We start from the raw sequence: 17,231 nt of genomic DNA on the forward strand, positions 1-17,231 counted from the left end.
CCTCCTCCCCTTCTCCGCTCCCCCCCCCCACGCCCTTTCTCCTTTGAGCAGAGCTCGGGGAGCAGAGGGCCTGATGGACCCTAAGTGTGTGTTTGGGAGAAAACTGTGGTTGGCTGAAGTGAACCAGGGGAATGAGGTGTGGAAAAGAGCTGGAAAATATAAATGTCCAAGAAGAGGAGATATAGACAAAAAGGAACATCTCGTTTTGTCCTTTTCAAGGAGGACAGATTAATAGTGATCCAAAAATTTGCCCTGAGTTATTCTGAGTAAAAAATGAGCTCTACATAGAATGAAAGAAGAGAAAGGGATAAAATCAAAGACAAGTTACTGACCCAGGCAGAAACAGCTGAATTTCAGTGATGTCTATCTACAGAGCTATTTATCAATTTTAATAAGGTCTTTTTACCATGAACTGTTAAGGTTGCTGTTGTCTTCTGGTCACCACACACACAGATATAATCTCCAGTATCTTTTACTTCTAGGTCATGAATGACCAGCTCTGCAGTGGTGCCAAGCTGTCTCATTTGATATTTGCCACTTGCTTTGAGCACTTTGGATCCTGTTTTCCACTGCACTGGAGCTGTTTTGGTTAATTCACAACACAGACAGACTGATGCTCCTTCCTGGACTTCTTCATTCTTCAGTTCTTCCTTGAAAAGCACCGGCAGGGCTGGGAATGGAAAGTCAGTAGACAGTGTATTTAAACCAAGACCTCTGCATTTGTGATCAGCATCGTGAATTCTCATCTGAAGTTCAAATCTGGCCAAGTTGTGGTCTTTGGCCACTGAGGTTGAGGTTATCGCTATGATGACCTGGGAAACTAAATCTAGCTATGACAGTAAGAAAAGTAGTGCTGAGCTGACAAAGTACAAGAGGCTGGATGGATTCAAGATGCAATCTAAGGAATTTCTCACAGGGCCAGCCTTCATGGGGGCAGGACATCTCAGCTGGTCTAACAGGAGCATTTCCTAGGCCCCATTCCCTTAAACTTACAACAGAGCAGTTAGTCTGCATGGAGAAACAGTCATGTGCTCAGCTCCCTTTTCAGGAAAATCAGACCCAAATTAAATGTCAGAATGAGAAGTTCTCCTTTCCTGAACACAAATTAATTCCTAGGAAAGGGCTGATAGGTGAACAATTTGTACAGCAACAGGATGTTTCAGAGAAATAAACAGTCATCTGCAAGATGAATTTACCATTCACTGTCAGAGAAGCTGTGGTGTGTTGGTCTCCACACACACAGGTGTAATCTCCCGCATCTTGCAGCTCTAGATCACAAATCTCCAGCTCAGCAAGGGCATTATCCTGCCGCATGACGTATTTTTCACTTGCCCTGAGTATTTTGTTTTCTTTCTTCCATGACACAGCAGCAGCCTTGGTCAGCTCACAGCGCAGGGTGGCTGTTTGGCTTTCCATGGCTTGCAGGTCCTTCAGTTCTTCTTTGAAAAGCACAGGCAGGGCTGAAGGTCACAAAACAGATAAAGAACATCAAAAATGACACGTGGCACACAGGTGACTGGAGGGATGGGGCGGTACAGCAGAGAACATTTTAGGGTGAAACGTTTCCTTTCCTCCTAATTCTGGGACACTGGACAAACCAACAGACAGAAAGAAAAAAGCAGCCTGGATGCAACCAGGTCTTAGAGACAGCTTACAAATTTAAAGAACCAAATCCAGCCACAGGTGAACACACAACCAACACCGATGACCCGGCAGAGAAACACACAATAATACAGATATATGTTTTTACCATGCACTATCAAGGCAGCTGTTGTCTCGTGTTCTCCACACACACAAGTGTATTCTCCAGCATCTTTCAGTTCTACGTCATGGATAAGCAGCTTCATGACCGTGCCCTCCTGCCTCATTTTGTATTTGTCGCTGACTTTGAGCAAACTGCTGCCCTTTCTCCACTCTACGTGAGCAACCTTGGTCAGCTCACAGCGCAGAGTGGCTGCTTGACCTTCGGTTACCTCCTCCTCCTTCAGACTCTCCTTGATGCGTGCAGGCAGCGCTGAGGATGCAATGGGCAGAGGGTTAACACGGAGCAGCAAACACAGCCTCCTGGTGAAGGGCAGGGGTGGGGAAGGAAAGGCAAGGGTATCACTGAAGAGCTGTCTTTGGGCCTGATCTTGCATCTGTTTTAGGGACCAGGTCCTAAAAACCATTTAGTATACGGAACTGGGGTGAAGGTTTTTTCCTTTAAACCACAAAATGTGAATTAATCTCATGACTATGACATGCAAAGTCAGACTCAGAGGAACTATGCCGAGATAACAATGAACACAGAGAAAAAAATGAATCCAAACCATAAGCTTGCTAATGAGGACATCTAGATGAAATGGGTTATTACCGTGTACTACTAAGGAAGCTGTGGACTGCTTATCCCCACACACACAGGTATAATCACCAGCATCACACTCATTTAGATCATGGATCACCAGTTCTGCAGTGACATCCTTCTGCCTCATTTTGTATTTCTCGCTAGGTTTGAGTACTGTGTGTCCCTTTTTCCACTCCACTGAAGCGGTCTTGGTCAGCTCACAGCGCAGGGTGACTGCTTTACCCTCCATGGCTTCCTCATGTCTTAACTCTTCTTTGAAGAGAGCAGGAAGGGCTGAGAACAGAGGAGCAAACATTTTCAGAATAAGCGGGTTTTGGCCACCAAAAAAATGAACCTGATGTTTATCAGTATCTATCCACACCTAGTTATTGACATGAGGATTATCTCACAGAAGGAAGATACTCCTTTGTATCATAGACACAAGAGGGTCTTATACAGTGGGTAAATTTGCCGATTTGTTTAGGTATGTATAGAGAATACACAGCAGGAATGGGAAAGCTTCATGTATGGTCAAAACTAACTTTCTTGGTATAATTCAGCCTGGGAAATTGATATAGAAGGTTACACCGTGTTCAGGGAAAAAAAACCTAAAGGAAAAAAATGAAAAAGTTTTACCTTACGTGTTAAGGATGCTTACAGACCTAGCCTGAGAGCTAAAATGAGGGTGAAGAGCAGAATCGGAGAGACCTCTTGAAAGTGCTTGGGTAACACTAAAAAGCAAAAAGAAGGACGATGTCTCCATTGTGGGAATCTGTGATAACACCTCCCATCAGCAACTTCCGGTGCATCCTAACGCCCCATCCCTTTTGGAACAACTAATAGGATCATTCAGAGCATAAGACTGGACGGTCACGTGGTCATATGTACTGTGGGAGCAGCAGGATGGGGCAATGTCTGCTAAGCCTTGGGAATGGGGTGGGAACCACTTTTGCATATAGAATAGAGATGAAAGAGCAGGAGGGGAGGATCTCCAATTCCTGACTGACCAGCAAGAAATAAGTATTTGAGATAACGGATGTGGAGGATGATGGGGCAGTCACCAATTATGAAGCAGGAAAGTTCATCAATTTTAGAAGAAGTAATGATGGAGAAAAGCAAAAGGAAATTATGCAGGCAACAAGAAAGGAAGCTATAATGAGTCAAGAATTGTTACTTATGATCAAGCTGAAGCAAACAAAGAACAAGGTAGTTCGAGACAGTGGAAAAATCCTCAAAGAAACAATATTAAGGGCATAATTACAAAGACTACTTCACAAGGATCATCAGGAATAGCCTGCCTAAATCACAAATTCTTCAGTTTGCGTTTCTCCTGAAACTCCAGAGACCTATCAAATACAGGAGGTTTAGATGAATGCGAAAGAAATACTACAGAATGTAGAGGCAAACCCAGAAAGGCCAGGCTCCCTGCATGTCTTAAGAAGGTCAAGGGCAGTTCCCCATTCCTGGACTCCATCACCCCATGGACAAAGAGACCACCATGAAAGAGGGGCTGAAAGGTAATCTGCAAAATGATGCTGATATCAAGTATCTCCAGACACAGCTGTATGTAGTCATATCCAGCAACTGGGTGACACGTCACTAGGCCAGGAGCTTTCTGTGTTCTTTCCTCACAGTCCTACTTGTGGCTCTCTGCATCAGAATATTAGGATGCAAAACCCAGGAAACCTGGCCAGCCTGAACCAGAAACCCAGAAATAATACAATGACATTCTGTAAGTAGATTAGAAGGAATAAAAACAAGGGAGAAGTTGGTCTGTCTCTCTTTCAGGAATGGAAATTGTTGGTGAGACACATGAGGAAGCTGAAGCGCTTAATACCTTTTTCTTCTTTAATAGTAAAGGTTAATGACAGCTAAGGAAGTAACAGGAATTCTGGCTAGAATCAGGGGAAAAAATTATTAGAAAATATTTAAGTAAACTGAATATTCTTGAAGCACCTTGGTGTGATGAAATTTGTCCTGGAATACTTAAGCTACAGGCTCAATCGATATCAGACATTAACAGTTACACTGGAGAAATCAAAGAGAATGAGTGATACTCTACAAGCACAGAAAAAAAATAGAAAAAGTCTTACATATTGAAATATTCACATTTAGTTCTTACCATGTAAACCAAGAGTCTAAGCTGCTAGGCAGTGAAGAAAGGTCCAGGTAAAGTCAATGGAGCCAAGAGAGCTATCTGCTGATCAAAAGTGGATGTCTACTGTAAGGTGAACTGGCTGTCTCCCTGACTTCCATCGGCTGTGTTGACTAGGTCTCCATTGACAAAAATGTGAATTTAGGAATACTCACCAGCCTTGATCTACAAGCTGAATCCCATTCACAGTGCTTGTCTTGGACAAACAGAGAAGAGGGGGGTGGCCAAGAGAGGATCCAAGGAATTATGGCCATTTCAGCTTAACTGTAATTCTTTGGAAAATATTGTAGCAATACACTTGGACTTGCCAAGAGGGTTTCTTTTTATGAAGAAGTGGACCAGTGTAATTTTTCTTGACATAGATTAATAAGCTTCACTGATAGAGAGACACAGTAGATGCTGTACACTCACTTATTTTGGTAAAGCTTACTTTAACTTAGTATAGGAGGAACTATAGTAGGAAGCATTGATTTGAAAACCACAGTCAAAGAATATTCAATTGTGATTTACACTCACAATGAAAGAATGAGTTGAACAGAACTCCTTGGTACTCTGGAGTCCAGTATTATTCAGCATTTTCTTTAGTGACTTGACAATGAAAGGCAGAGTTGTCATTACCTTTGAAAATGATCTCAGGGTGGGAAGGGAAAGAAGGTGAGGGCGCTTTGTTAGACTAGATTAGGATATGGGAGATCTTGATAAGTAGTGATGAAAAAATAGGCTGCAATTCAGCAAAAGCAGGTACAAAACACTATTCAGGAACAACCAACAACAAATACTAGATGGAGAACAACAGGCAGCAGATCTGCAGAGATGTATTTGGGGTTACAAGAGATCATGGACCAAATGCAAGTAGAAAAATGCAAGTCTGAGGTGAATAGAGCAATCACCATAATAGGGATGTATAAAATGGAGCGTCATAGGCAAGACACATGAAGTCCTTCCATCCTACTCCACTCTGGCAAAGCCTCAAATGGAGCGCTGTGTCTGCTTTTGGCCACCACAGTTCTAGAAAGATGTGGATTAACTGAAGATGTTCCAGAAAGCAGCAAAGATGATCTGAAATCTAGCAAACATCACTAGTGAAGAAAGAGAAAAAGGAATGAAGATGCTTAGTCCAGAAATGAGGTGACAGAAGGGGACATGATGAAAGTTTTAAAATCTGTAAAATAGTTTCACAAAGATGAAAAATGCAAGTATTTCTCCATTTCTACAGGATATGGAACAAGAAGTAATGACTTAAGCCAGCTTGAAAAAGACTTCTGTTGAAATTAGGAAGAACTTTCTGGCAGTAATGACAGCTAGGCAGTGGAATGAGCATCCAAGGGAACTGCAGATTCTTCACCACTGAAGGTGTTTAAGTGCAGGCTGGCTAGATAGAGGTGATGGCAACTTGGGACTCAAAGGTGGACTAGAAGACGTGTAGAGGTCCTTTACAATTCTATTTTCCATGGTTAAATTGGAAATTCAAGACAAATCATCCTTCTTTAATTGGTAAATATGAAGATAAATTCTGGGCAGTAAAGCAAAGCAATTGACTCATTGACCTATTGAATTTCCAGGTGAGAGAGAGGGCTGAAACTACTCCTTACTGGCCTGTATGAACAGTGGAAATGTTTCCCTCTCCTCCAAGGGAATTCTGCTGATGGAGTTGACTGAGGACCATGAAGTACTCACACTATAATGCTGAGTATTCTGCAATACCAGAGTACAAACCTACATGAGCCTTGGTCGGAGTCATATAGAAAAGTTGCACTGACTCCAGTTTTGTTTGCATTATTTAAAATCACCTGTCAAATCCTAAGGTAACTTGAAATCTAAGATTGCTTTTTTTTAGGAAGTATGAATGTTCCTGCTGCTCCATCTCTCTAGGCTCAAATCAAAAGTAGAACAAAGAATGCAAGCATGTGGCATCCTTCAGTGTGGTGCAAAGCAGTACAGCCGTGCACCAACAAGAGCAAGGAGAAGAAAACAGGGAAAATGTTAGTATAATCAATGGGACTGCAATTCTACTTAGAATTAGATAAAAATCACCATAAATCAAGAAACTCTGTTACTAACATAATTAACGATGGCAAGATTAGAAAAAGAACTGATTGTGTGTCAGTACTGAGGTTTGCAGAGGAGGCAGGAGAAACATCACACAAAAATGTCCCATTTTTGTTTTCTTTACCATGCACTGTCAGTGCTGCAGTAGTCTTCTTGTCTCCACACACACAGGTGTACTCCCCAGCATCCTTGACTTCTAAAGCATGGATTAGCAGTTGTGCTGTAGTACCTTCCTGTCTCATAGTATATTTTTCACTCGATTTGAGCACTTTATGTTTCTTTTTCCACTCCACCGAGGCAGCCTTAGATAGCTCACACTGCAGAGTGGCTGTTTCACCTTCTGTGGCTTCTTCATTCTCCATCTCTTTCTTGAAGTGCGCAGGCAAGGCTGAGGAGTTCAAAATGAGCAGAATGTATGACCACGGCAGCTATTCAAGCAACCATTTATCTGTGGTCTGTCAACCACATGTGACGAACAAAGCCTTCCCTAATCAAGTAGGATTGATAACCACTCTGAGAACCATAAAACAGTGACTTTGGAAAGCTGGACAACACCTTATTTATAAGTCAGAGCTTTTTTTATGGTACAGTCTAAGGCATGAAATGGAGAACCATATCAGCCAACTTCTTCAGACTCCGCAAGACTGAGCTCAGCCTTACTTTGAGTATTGCCTGACACAGTGGAAAATAAAGCCTAAGTAGAGTGTCTAAGTCAAATCATTACTGAAAAAGTTCATAAATGAAACTATAACTGAGGCATCAATCTCACTATTCCATGAGATTTCTTCTTAGATAGTGGTTCAGCAAAACTCAACCATCAAATTATTCTGAAACACTGAAAACTGTATCAAAAATCTCATCACCAAACTGCAATATTCTCAACTTTATGATTGTAACATCTTTACAACCAACATCACAAATACAATTTTCCTTTTTTAGCAACTATTACTGAATATGAGCATCGAAGAAATTAACATCTGAATTTTTTGCTATGAACACCTGATCTGTGCCTGATATGACAAGTGCGTTCAGGCATTTATGCCCACGTCCAGCCACATGTTGCTACGTTCATCAGAAACAGTGCTGTAATTTCGAAGCTGATACCACTATGCTCTTAAAAAAAAACCAACCAGCTGGTTGAAAATAATCCACTTAATTTGTTGTTGGTTTGGGTTTTCGGGGGGGGGGGGGGGGGTAGGTTGGGGGTTTTTTGGGGTTTTGGTTTTTTTTGTTGGTTTTTTTTTTTTACCATTCACTTTTAGTGCAGCAGTGGTTTTCTGATCTCCATAACAGCATGTGTAATCTCCAGCATCTGTCAGATCTAAATCACGGATCACCAGCTCAGCAGTTGTGCCCTCGCATCTCATGGTGAACTTGTCACCTGTCCCCAGGGCTCTGTCTCCTTTCCTCCACTCCACAGCAGCTGTGGGCTTGTTCAGTTCACAGCAGAAAGTGGCCGTGCCATTTTCTGTGGCTTCCACATTCTTCAACTCTTTTGTAAAATGCGGGGGAAGGGCTGAAGATCACAGGTGAAGAGAGAGCACTTTAAAATCGGGGAAATACTGTGTCTTGACTGCTCCACTGGATTAAACCCCTTTAATCTCTAAAAGTTTTAGAATACACAGTACCCAAGAGGTAAACGATGGTTTCAGGGGCATCCCTGCCTTATGCTTTGCAACACAGCACCTTCAGCATGCCACAACTGATTTGGAAATCAACATTGTAAAACTATAATTTCAGTACTAGAAGGTATGCTTTAAAGGCATTTTAAGACATAACAACAGAAAGCTGATCCCAAGCTTTCAAAGAACTATGCACACTTCTGTTTTAAGATTAGATTAACAATTAAAATGAATGCTATGTTGTTTAAAATTACAGGCTGCAACGTATCGTTCTCGCCTGCCTTTCTCATTTGTTGTCATACCACAGCACCCTTCAATTCCATTCAAGAACAACAAGTGAAATCTCAGTGACGTGACCTAAAGAAATTAATTAATGGAAATACTACAAGTGCTATTTATGACTGGACTTCACCAAGGGCTTCATTATCCACTTCCATATTCCATTAACAGGGAAGGGCAGGGGCTGTAAAGAGTGTATGATACTATTTATCAGTCCTAAGCAAAGGATTTTCAGTGAAAGATAATCCCAGTGGTTGATACAGCTGTCATAGCAACTTAAAATAATAGATGGGCTCAAGACCAGTTTGTGATCCTGCATGAGATCACCAATGTCAAAGCAGAAAACTCCTATTAAACTTATGTATTTTACCATGCACCGTCAGGGATGCAGTAGTCATCTTGTCTCCACACACACATGTGTAATCTCCCGCATCTTGTTCCTCCAGGCTGTGGACTGTCAGCTCAGCAATGGTATCCTTCAGTCTCATTTTGTACTTCTCACTAGGCTTGAGCACCTTGTGCCCTTTCCTCCACTCCACCGGAGCAGGTTTAGTTAGCTCACACTGCAGAACAGCCGTCCCATTTTCTGTGGCTTCCATACTGACAAGTTCTTTTTTGAACAGTGCAGGCAATGCTACGGGATGTAATATAAACAGAGGGGACGTCAAACTGTTAATCGGACCTCAAGGGATGTAAAGCTAGGTCCTGAGGCCAGCCCTTCCCTGTTACAGGGAAACAAATCATAGTCTTGAAAACTGCATCTACTAGAAAACTACTGCAGGATCTCACAAGGACAATTGCCACCGTGACCTGCTTCTAACATTGACTTATGCAGCATGCTTATCACTTCCCAGCTAATTCCAGTATCCTCTCCTACCTATTTCAGTCTGAAATCATCTATCTTGAATGTTAATGACATGACTTCTGCTTGAAACTCATCACCCTGGATGTCAGCACTGCTAGCTGGAGATCTCTACCTTTCCTGACACCATCATTTTTCTTTCTGGGCCAGAAACAAATTAGTAACGTAGCTTCAAGTGCACCTTTAAGCCACAATTTTCAAGAACATAATGGCTGTAATAGCAGGAATACGGGGAGGGGCAGGGGGGGTTAGCGGCATTCAAGAAGTTGCCTCATGGGGTGCTTTTACTAAAGTAAAAAGGAAGCGACTTGCACAAGGAAGAAAGCGCTAGCTCAGAGGAGAGGAGTAACAAAAGTACCTCCAGCTGGGAGAACGAAGAGGAAGTAAAAGCATGCAGAAAATCTGAGGAGAGCATTTTGCCTCCCCAGTTTTGCCCCTGTCCTTAAGAAGCATCTTATCCTTAAGATACAACTCAAATAAAACCTATTCTTTCCCCATCCTTGGAAGTGTTCAAGGCCAGGCTGGACGGGGCTGGGAGCCACCTGGGCTGGGGGAAGGTGTCCCTGCCCGTGGCAGGGGGTTGGAACTAGATGGTCTTTACAGTCCCTTCCAACCCAAACCACACTAGGATTCTATGATCTATTGGGACTGTATGTGAACTGCTTCTTCTGGAATAACAGTTTGGGGTGGGTTTTTTTGGAAAGAACCATTTCCTTGGCAGAATATATCAAAGTCTTGCAAAAGAGGTGGACAGTCATTCCTGAATGGAGAAACCTCTCACTAACTGAGCTCAGCATTTTTAAAGAACTTCCTTTCAATTTAAGCACTGAAACCCACTGACATCAGTGAGACACAATGACAAACCCTCCGAGAATAACCTCACTGCTGGAGGTCTGGTCACTCTTGGCCTTACATACAGGTGCCTGTTTCACCCTTAAAAGTTGAAGACTAAGATGAGAAATTCTCATGACTCTACTTTGCCCTAAATCCATCAGTTTCAAACTAACAGAGAGCGGGAGATGGGAAGAAACACAGCCAGCAGACCAAGAAAATGCTACAGAATCAAAACATCAAAGCAAGTGGGAAAGAAACCTCTCAGAGAAAAGGGATGTCCTTGAGATACCGCTATCATAACGGAGAACGGCTTTTTTACCATGGACTGTCAAGACAGCCGAGGTCTTCTGATCTCCGCACACACAGGTATATTCTCCTGTATCTTCTACCACCAGATCTCGGATCAACAGCTCTGCAGCAGAATCTTCTTGTCTCATCCTATACTTATCACTCGGTTTGAGTGTCTTGTCCCCTTTTTTCCACTCCACCGGGACACCGACCTTGCTCAGCTCACAGTGCAGAGTGGCTGTTGCACCATCTGTGGCTTCTCTGTTCTTCAATCCTTCTTTGAAAAATGCAGGCAAAGCTGAAGGACAGGAACATGAGCAGTGAGATGTAATGCTCCAAAAAGTTGAAATTAAACATCGATGTTTCATTTTCCTTTTCCCTCTTATCTTGTGCTGATTTATCAACACAAGAACATAGATTCTCAACTGTTTCCACAAATCAGTATGAGGAAAGAAATGTCATCACCAGCAAAGGATTCAGTGCTTGCAATAATCCGTAGAGGTATTTCACATGTACTCAGAGTCAACAAATCAATACAAATACAGGTAGAAAGTCCAATTTTTTCCTATGAAATTTCAAGCAAAAAGAATAGATACTACTTCGAAATTTCTGAAAAAAATTGGTTTTCTTATATGACTTTTAAAACCATTATGGAAGGATGTTTGCTGGTTTTACGCATTGAAACAAACAAAAAGATACTGTACATTAAAAATAATGAAACACTGGAGTTTCATTCTTAATGTCAGTTTGAAATGAAATTGTTCATTTCAATACATGGTGAGGAAACAAACATTTTCACCTGAACAGACATATCCTTTCAAACATGTCAGTTGCAGTAAAAAACAAAGTTCTCCCTGAGAATGGTCATCCCTTGGAGGGTCTGGCCTTGCTTTACACAGGACAGTAACGGAATGCGATGACAACTGGCCCATACGTATAAAAGCATCCCATTGTCCCAAGAATGGAGTATAAGAATAAGATTCCAGGGAATAACCTCACCTTTCAGAATTTTATGAAACCTTAAAATCCCTAAGTCGCAATCCCTTTGAGGCAGCCCATTCGAATGGGTGTGAGCATAATGGGGAGTCTAATAAAGGAACTTTCAAAGAAAAAGCAAAATGATGGACCCTAATTAAAAGAGTAGCAGCAACCCTGGCTGCTTATACTCTGAGCTTGCACACTGATACCTCTCTTGTGCCATGCACCCCGGCTGCACTGACGCCAATGGGAGCATCGGCATCAGCGGGCTGTGGATAAGGGTCTGACAGAAGGAGGGAGATGGAAGGGTAACAAGGCATCTGTTCAAATGAACAGAGCAAATGGGACAGTTACTTTTAGTATGTATCTTGTTTTGTTTGTTTTACCATGTACTGTTAAAACTGCCATAGTCTGCTGGTCTCCGCACACACAGGAATAATTTCCAGCATCCGTCATTTCTAGATTTTGGACTATAAGCTCAGCAACAACACCTTTGCGCTTCATTTTGTATTTGTCATTTGATTTGAGGGTCTTGAATCCCTTCTTCCACTCCACGTTAGCAGCAGCCTTATTCAGCTCACACTGCAGAGACACGCTTTTACCTTCTGTGGCTTCTTCATCTGTCAGTTCTTTGGTGAAAAGAGCAGGCAGAACTGCAGAGTAAATGCAATACGGACACAGCATCAACACCAAGAAAGCCTGACCCACCTGCTCACCCTCTTATCTCCCTGAACCTGCACGTCACTGAAGCCACAAGACCTTCACACTCCAGGATTTCATTCCAATCTCTAACATTTCAAAAGACATTTCAGTCTGATTTTTAATTTTTTGGTCCTCACACTTCAGAACTTGCTTTTAAAGCAAGCCCGTTTATCGGCAAACTTAGTTGACAAGCCTGTACTTCATATACCATAAAATCACACGGATAAAATTAAAGGCTGTGTTTTAACGTGAGATCCAGAGCTTTTTGTTTCCCTTGAGAAAAACAGTAGTTCTACAGAAGTGCCTGATTCATGGCACTGTCTGTATTTTTATAAATAGAGCTCCTTAAAACAGAGCAGTTACAAACATGCTGTCAGCTTTCTGCAGAGATAAAGTATATGCTTTGGACGAGTTAAGCCAAAATTGGTTAAAAAGGTCTGGGAATAGCAGGAGCATAAAAAGGCTATTTTTCATGAAGACAGTCCTTGTGGAGCATCCTACGCTGATGAAAACATGTTCCTTTTAGAAGCAACAAGTGTAACAGTCTACTAAGTTACAAAAGGTAAATTATCATTCCCACTTTTTGGTCAATCCCTATGGGAAAACTTTTAAACAAGCAGCTACACAGGACTAGGGAGATTGTGTTGACTTGGGGACCTGTACTCCACTTGTCATTTGAACATAGTCCCTAGGAAGGCAAACAGCATAGCAAGGAGGCATCAGGTGAAAGGAGAGAGTGAAAGAAAACAGGATAGAAAAATTAATCAGCAGGGGGGAGGACAGAGGTATACAGGGACCAGAAGAAACAGGAGAAAAAGAGGAAGAGATCTTGGAATTATACCAGTTTACTTGGGGTACGTGCTGAGAATTTCTTTTTACCATTTACTGTCAAAGCAGCTGTAGTCTGTTGGTCTCCACATACACAGCTGTAATCACCAGCATCTGCCAAGTCCAAATCCCGGATCATCAGCTCTGCAAAGGGACCTTCCTGCTCTATTTTGTATTTTTCACTTGGCTTGAGGACTGTATTCCCCTTTCTCCACTCAACCGGGGCCGATTTGCTCAGTTTACAGTGCAAAGTGACTGCCTCCCCCTCTGTAGCTTCCTTGTTCAACATTTCTTCTTGGAAGAGGACAGGCAAGGCTGAAGGATGCAATACCAATAGAGAAGGAATCAGCACCAGATCAAAAAGGACTGGACACTGCTGTGAGTTACTGGGCTGCAGTGCATACATTTAACCAAAACCGCCCTACTGCTAGGTGGGTACAGTTGAAAGGGGGGGTAAAACCTCCTAGAGCAAAAAGAAAGAAATTAGAGAAAACAATATACAACATAGCCATGCTGTCTTCAGCAAAAAAAGCATAAGGGAATATTCTCTAATAGGGCAACTTTGGCACTACAGGGCCAAGAACATGGAACCTCTACAGAATCACACCAACCAAACTTCGGATGACCAGCAAATGCTGTCAAATATACCAAGTTTGGGGCTTAATGAGAAACACAGGTGGAAGTTACCATTCACTCTCAAAGCAGCTGTTGTCTTCTGGTCTCCACACACGCAGGTATAGCTCCCAGCATCCGTCAGGTCTAGGTCTTGGATAACCAGCTCAACAAAACGCCCTTCCTGTCTCATTTTGTATTTGTCGTTTGGCATCAGCACCTTCCCATCCTTCCTCCACTCGACCGAGCCCACCGCCTGGCTCAGCTCGCACTGCAGTGTGGCCGTCCCGCTCTCGGTGGCTTCCTCGTTCCTCAGCTCTTTTTTGAAACGGACTGGCAGGGCTGAGAGATGCAGAATGAAAAGGGATTGCAACGCAAGACCCTGCCCAGATCTCTGGTCAGAGGCTGAATCATGATTCATCATATGACTACCTAAGCCTTACTGTAACAGCATTAACCTTTGAGCACATCATGCCCTTTTTTTTTTTTGTGGATGGCAAAAAGAAATCCCTATTAAATTGTTCTGTCAGAATCAAAGTATTCGTGATCTTGATTGGGATCATGCATACAAACGACACACTCATCCTCATCATGAAAAGTGATGAACCCTCCTTAACTGAAAATTCCAAGGAATCTTATGTTTCCATACTAATTCAGGAAAAATTACATGCATGTCAGCACCCTTCACTTGAGGAAAGGTAAGACAACAACACAACACACACACAGACATCCAACACTGGGCATAATGAAAGCTGATCACGGATGGAGATCAGGGAAAGGAGTGACAGGGCAACATGAAAGAGTGGCAGGATGAAAAAAGTAGAAGCAGGACATGACGGCAGGTGGTGTGAGGGAATGTACAGAGAGGAGGAGGGAAAAGATGGGGCAAAATGTTCCAGAGTTTCACAGGTTATTTCTGACTTTTTACCATTCACTGACAAGGCTGCTGTGGTTTTTTTAGTTCCCCACTACACATGTATAGTCTCCAGCATCCTTTGGGTCCAGATCATGGATCTGCAGCTCAGCCACCGTGCCCTCCTGCCTCATCTTGTACTTTTTACTCGGCCGGAGAAGAGTGTGCCCCTTCCTCCACTCCACAGGAGCCTCTCCGCTCAGCTGGCATCGCAGGGTGGCTGCCCCACCTTCCACAGCTTCCACATTCTTCAGCTTTTCTTTGATGAGCACAGACACAGCTGAGGAATGAAGCATTCTCGTTTTGCTTTAGGAGAATCATTACCAACTGGTGACCTCACATGGGACTTAAAGCCAAAACTAACTCTCTTGGCACAGCTGTTAAGCTCTGACCTACCTGCACTTCTAGGACTCTAGTTGCATTTACAATAGCACACCAGGAGTTTGGGAGGAAATAAAACCAAAACAATTTTTTTCTAATAATCAGTAAATCAAAGTAATTACCATTCTGCTGCCCAAATGCTGTTGGTCACAGGTGCATAAGGACTTGCTGAGGAAGTGTAGAAAAGAATCACATATTTTTTAACAAAATGTATAGCTGAGGCCCTTCTTACCTCCTGGCTTAGAGCTCAGACAAATGCCTCTATCCAGAGCAGAAAGCAGAATTATTTCAGAGAGAAGAAAAGATATTTCATTATCAGGTATATTTGATTATTATGTTTTAGCATAAAGTTATTGTCCTAGAAAACAGAGAACACAATGGTCCCAGCCAAAGCTGCCTTTTGTTTGTACTGATCCCTTTTTTTCTCAACATTCACTATAGATGTGCAGGGGCTAGCAGGACCATGGCCAGGACAACAACAAAAGGTCACAAGCAGGTGTCTTATTCCTACCATGGATTTTGACTTGGGCTGTACTCTGCTGGTCTCCAGTGTCACAGGTGTATCTTCCTGCATCTTCTGGCTCTGTATTATGAATCACCAGCTCTGCCACTGTCCCCTTCTGCTTCATTTCATATTTGGCACTTGCCTGGAGCGTGGCTTCTCCCTTCTTCCACACCACAGTGGCATCAGCTTTTGTGAGCTCGCAGCGCAAGGAGACAGATTTCCCTTCTTCCATTTCTGTGTTCTCCAGGGCTTGTTTAAAAAGGACAGGCACAGCTAGAACACAGAACCAGGGATTAGGACATGCCCTCTTGACCTGCTGTCCAAGTGGCCCATGATCATAAAATCCTAGAAAGTTTTGGGTTGGAAGGGCCCTTAAAGACCCCCCAGGTCCCCCCCCCGCCACACGCAGAGACCCCTTCCCCCAGCCCCGGTGGCTCCCAGCCCCATCCAGCCTGGCCTTGGGCACTGCCAGGGCTGGGGCACCCACAGCTACTCTGGGCAGCCCGTGCTGGCGCCTTGCTGCCCTCACAGGGAATTTCTTCCTAATAGCTAATGTAAATCCTATCGCTACAACAAGCCCTTGTAAAAAGCCCCTCTCCAGCTTTCTTGTTGGCCCCTTTAAGTACTAGAAGGCTGGAACAATGTCTCCCGGAGCCTTCCCATCTCCGGGCTGTACAACCCCAGCTCTCCCAGCCTGTCTGCACTGGAGAGATGCTCCAGCCCTCTGAGCATCTCGTAACACTCCAACAGATCCATGTCCTTCTTATGTTGGGGGCCCAAGAGCTGAATGCAATCAGCTGTCACATCTTAAAACCAGTCATTTTCCAAATGAGCAGAGCAGCCCTAGACCCTCCCTTGGCTGCGTGGCATCAAAATGATTCTGCTTGGGAGCAGGATGAAACCTCTCCCTGCAATGTTATCATCTCACTGTGGACTCCTAGGAGTATGGGGGAAGTTTCTCTCACTTTTAATAAGGATCCCTACTGAGTCTTCTGGGAATCCTCACCTAACAAATTCCCTGCTGCTGCAGGGCTCCGAGACAGTGTTCATGTCCTGTATCTCTCCTGCTTTCTGCCCCAGCATAAACTACATTTGCTATACTACTAAAGGTACTGTATTTTTTAAGGCATTTGGGAGTGCAGATGACATCCGAGAGCCTTTAAAAAAGATGGTTTCAGGAGTTTGGGGTTCTAAACATCAGTTGGACACCTGCAATTTGCCATTTGCAAATTGCCTGCAATTCTGTTTTCATGTTCTTGTGCTCCGACACTTCTGCATCTTCATCTCTAACTCAAGTCTGGATCACAGCCATGTAAAATAGCTGATAGGTCAGGAGCTATGGCACATAGGGTATAGAAAATGAATCCTCTGCACTTATTTGTTGCCCAGTGGGAGATAGCACTGCCACAAAAAAGAAGTGTTATGTGGTTGGTTTTTTTTTTTAATCTATTAAGCAATGCATTAAGCAACTGTGGCAATGTTTCTAACTCTGCCTACCATTTACTTTCACCCGAGCCGTGGTCTTCAGTTCTCCAGTGCTGCAGGTATAGTCTCCAGAGTCTATTGATTTGACATCTCGAATAATGAGCTCTGCCACAGTACCATGCTGCTTGAATTCATACTTCTCACTGGCATAGAGAACAGTGCTTCCCTTCATCCATTTCACTGGGGTATCAGGTTTGCTGAGCTCACAGGTCAGCTTGACTTGTTTCCCTTCTTTAACTTCTTCATTTTGGAGCTCTTTCTTGAAAAGAACTGGTATTTCTGAAAAAGAATATTGCAAATGTTTAAGGAAACACAGGAGGTTGGAAATCACTTTCCCCTTTTTGTTTCAGATTCCATTACTGAGATAGAAAACCACAGGAATGGAAAAGCACTAGTGAACAGTAAACAGATTCTG

General features: G+C 43.1%; 1 protein-coding gene across 1 annotated transcript in view; it reads right to left on the reverse strand.

Moving 5' to 3' along the window:
• Nucleotides 1-17,231, reverse strand: part of OBSCN (obscurin, cytoskeletal calmodulin and titin-interacting RhoGEF) — a 184,266-nt gene that overhangs the window by 96,909 nt on the left and 70,126 nt on the right. Inside the window, exons 35-47 of the mRNA XM_055805894.1 lie at nucleotides 16,829-17,095; nucleotides 15,338-15,604; nucleotides 13,608-13,874; nucleotides 12,972-13,235; nucleotides 11,777-12,043; nucleotides 10,444-10,710; nucleotides 8,799-9,062; nucleotides 7,777-8,043; nucleotides 6,652-6,915; nucleotides 2,354-2,617; nucleotides 1,751-2,014; nucleotides 1,197-1,460; nucleotides 407-670 (exon numbers count right to left, since the gene is read on the reverse strand). Of these exons, the coding sequence (XP_055661869.1) occupies nucleotides 407-670; nucleotides 1,197-1,460; nucleotides 1,751-2,014; nucleotides 2,354-2,617; nucleotides 6,652-6,915; nucleotides 7,777-8,043; nucleotides 8,799-9,062; nucleotides 10,444-10,710; nucleotides 11,777-12,043; nucleotides 12,972-13,235; nucleotides 13,608-13,874; nucleotides 15,338-15,604; nucleotides 16,829-17,095 (3,450 nt within the window). The remainder of the gene's footprint in view (nucleotides 1-406; nucleotides 671-1,196; nucleotides 1,461-1,750; nucleotides 2,015-2,353; nucleotides 2,618-6,651; nucleotides 6,916-7,776; nucleotides 8,044-8,798; nucleotides 9,063-10,443; nucleotides 10,711-11,776; nucleotides 12,044-12,971; nucleotides 13,236-13,607; nucleotides 13,875-15,337; nucleotides 15,605-16,828; nucleotides 17,096-17,231) is intronic.

Source organism: Falco peregrinus, chromosome 5, assembly GCF_023634155.1.
Source record: "Falco peregrinus isolate bFalPer1 chromosome 5, bFalPer1.pri, whole genome shotgun sequence".
NCBI lineage: Eukaryota > Metazoa > Chordata > Aves > Falconiformes > Falconidae > Falco > Falco peregrinus.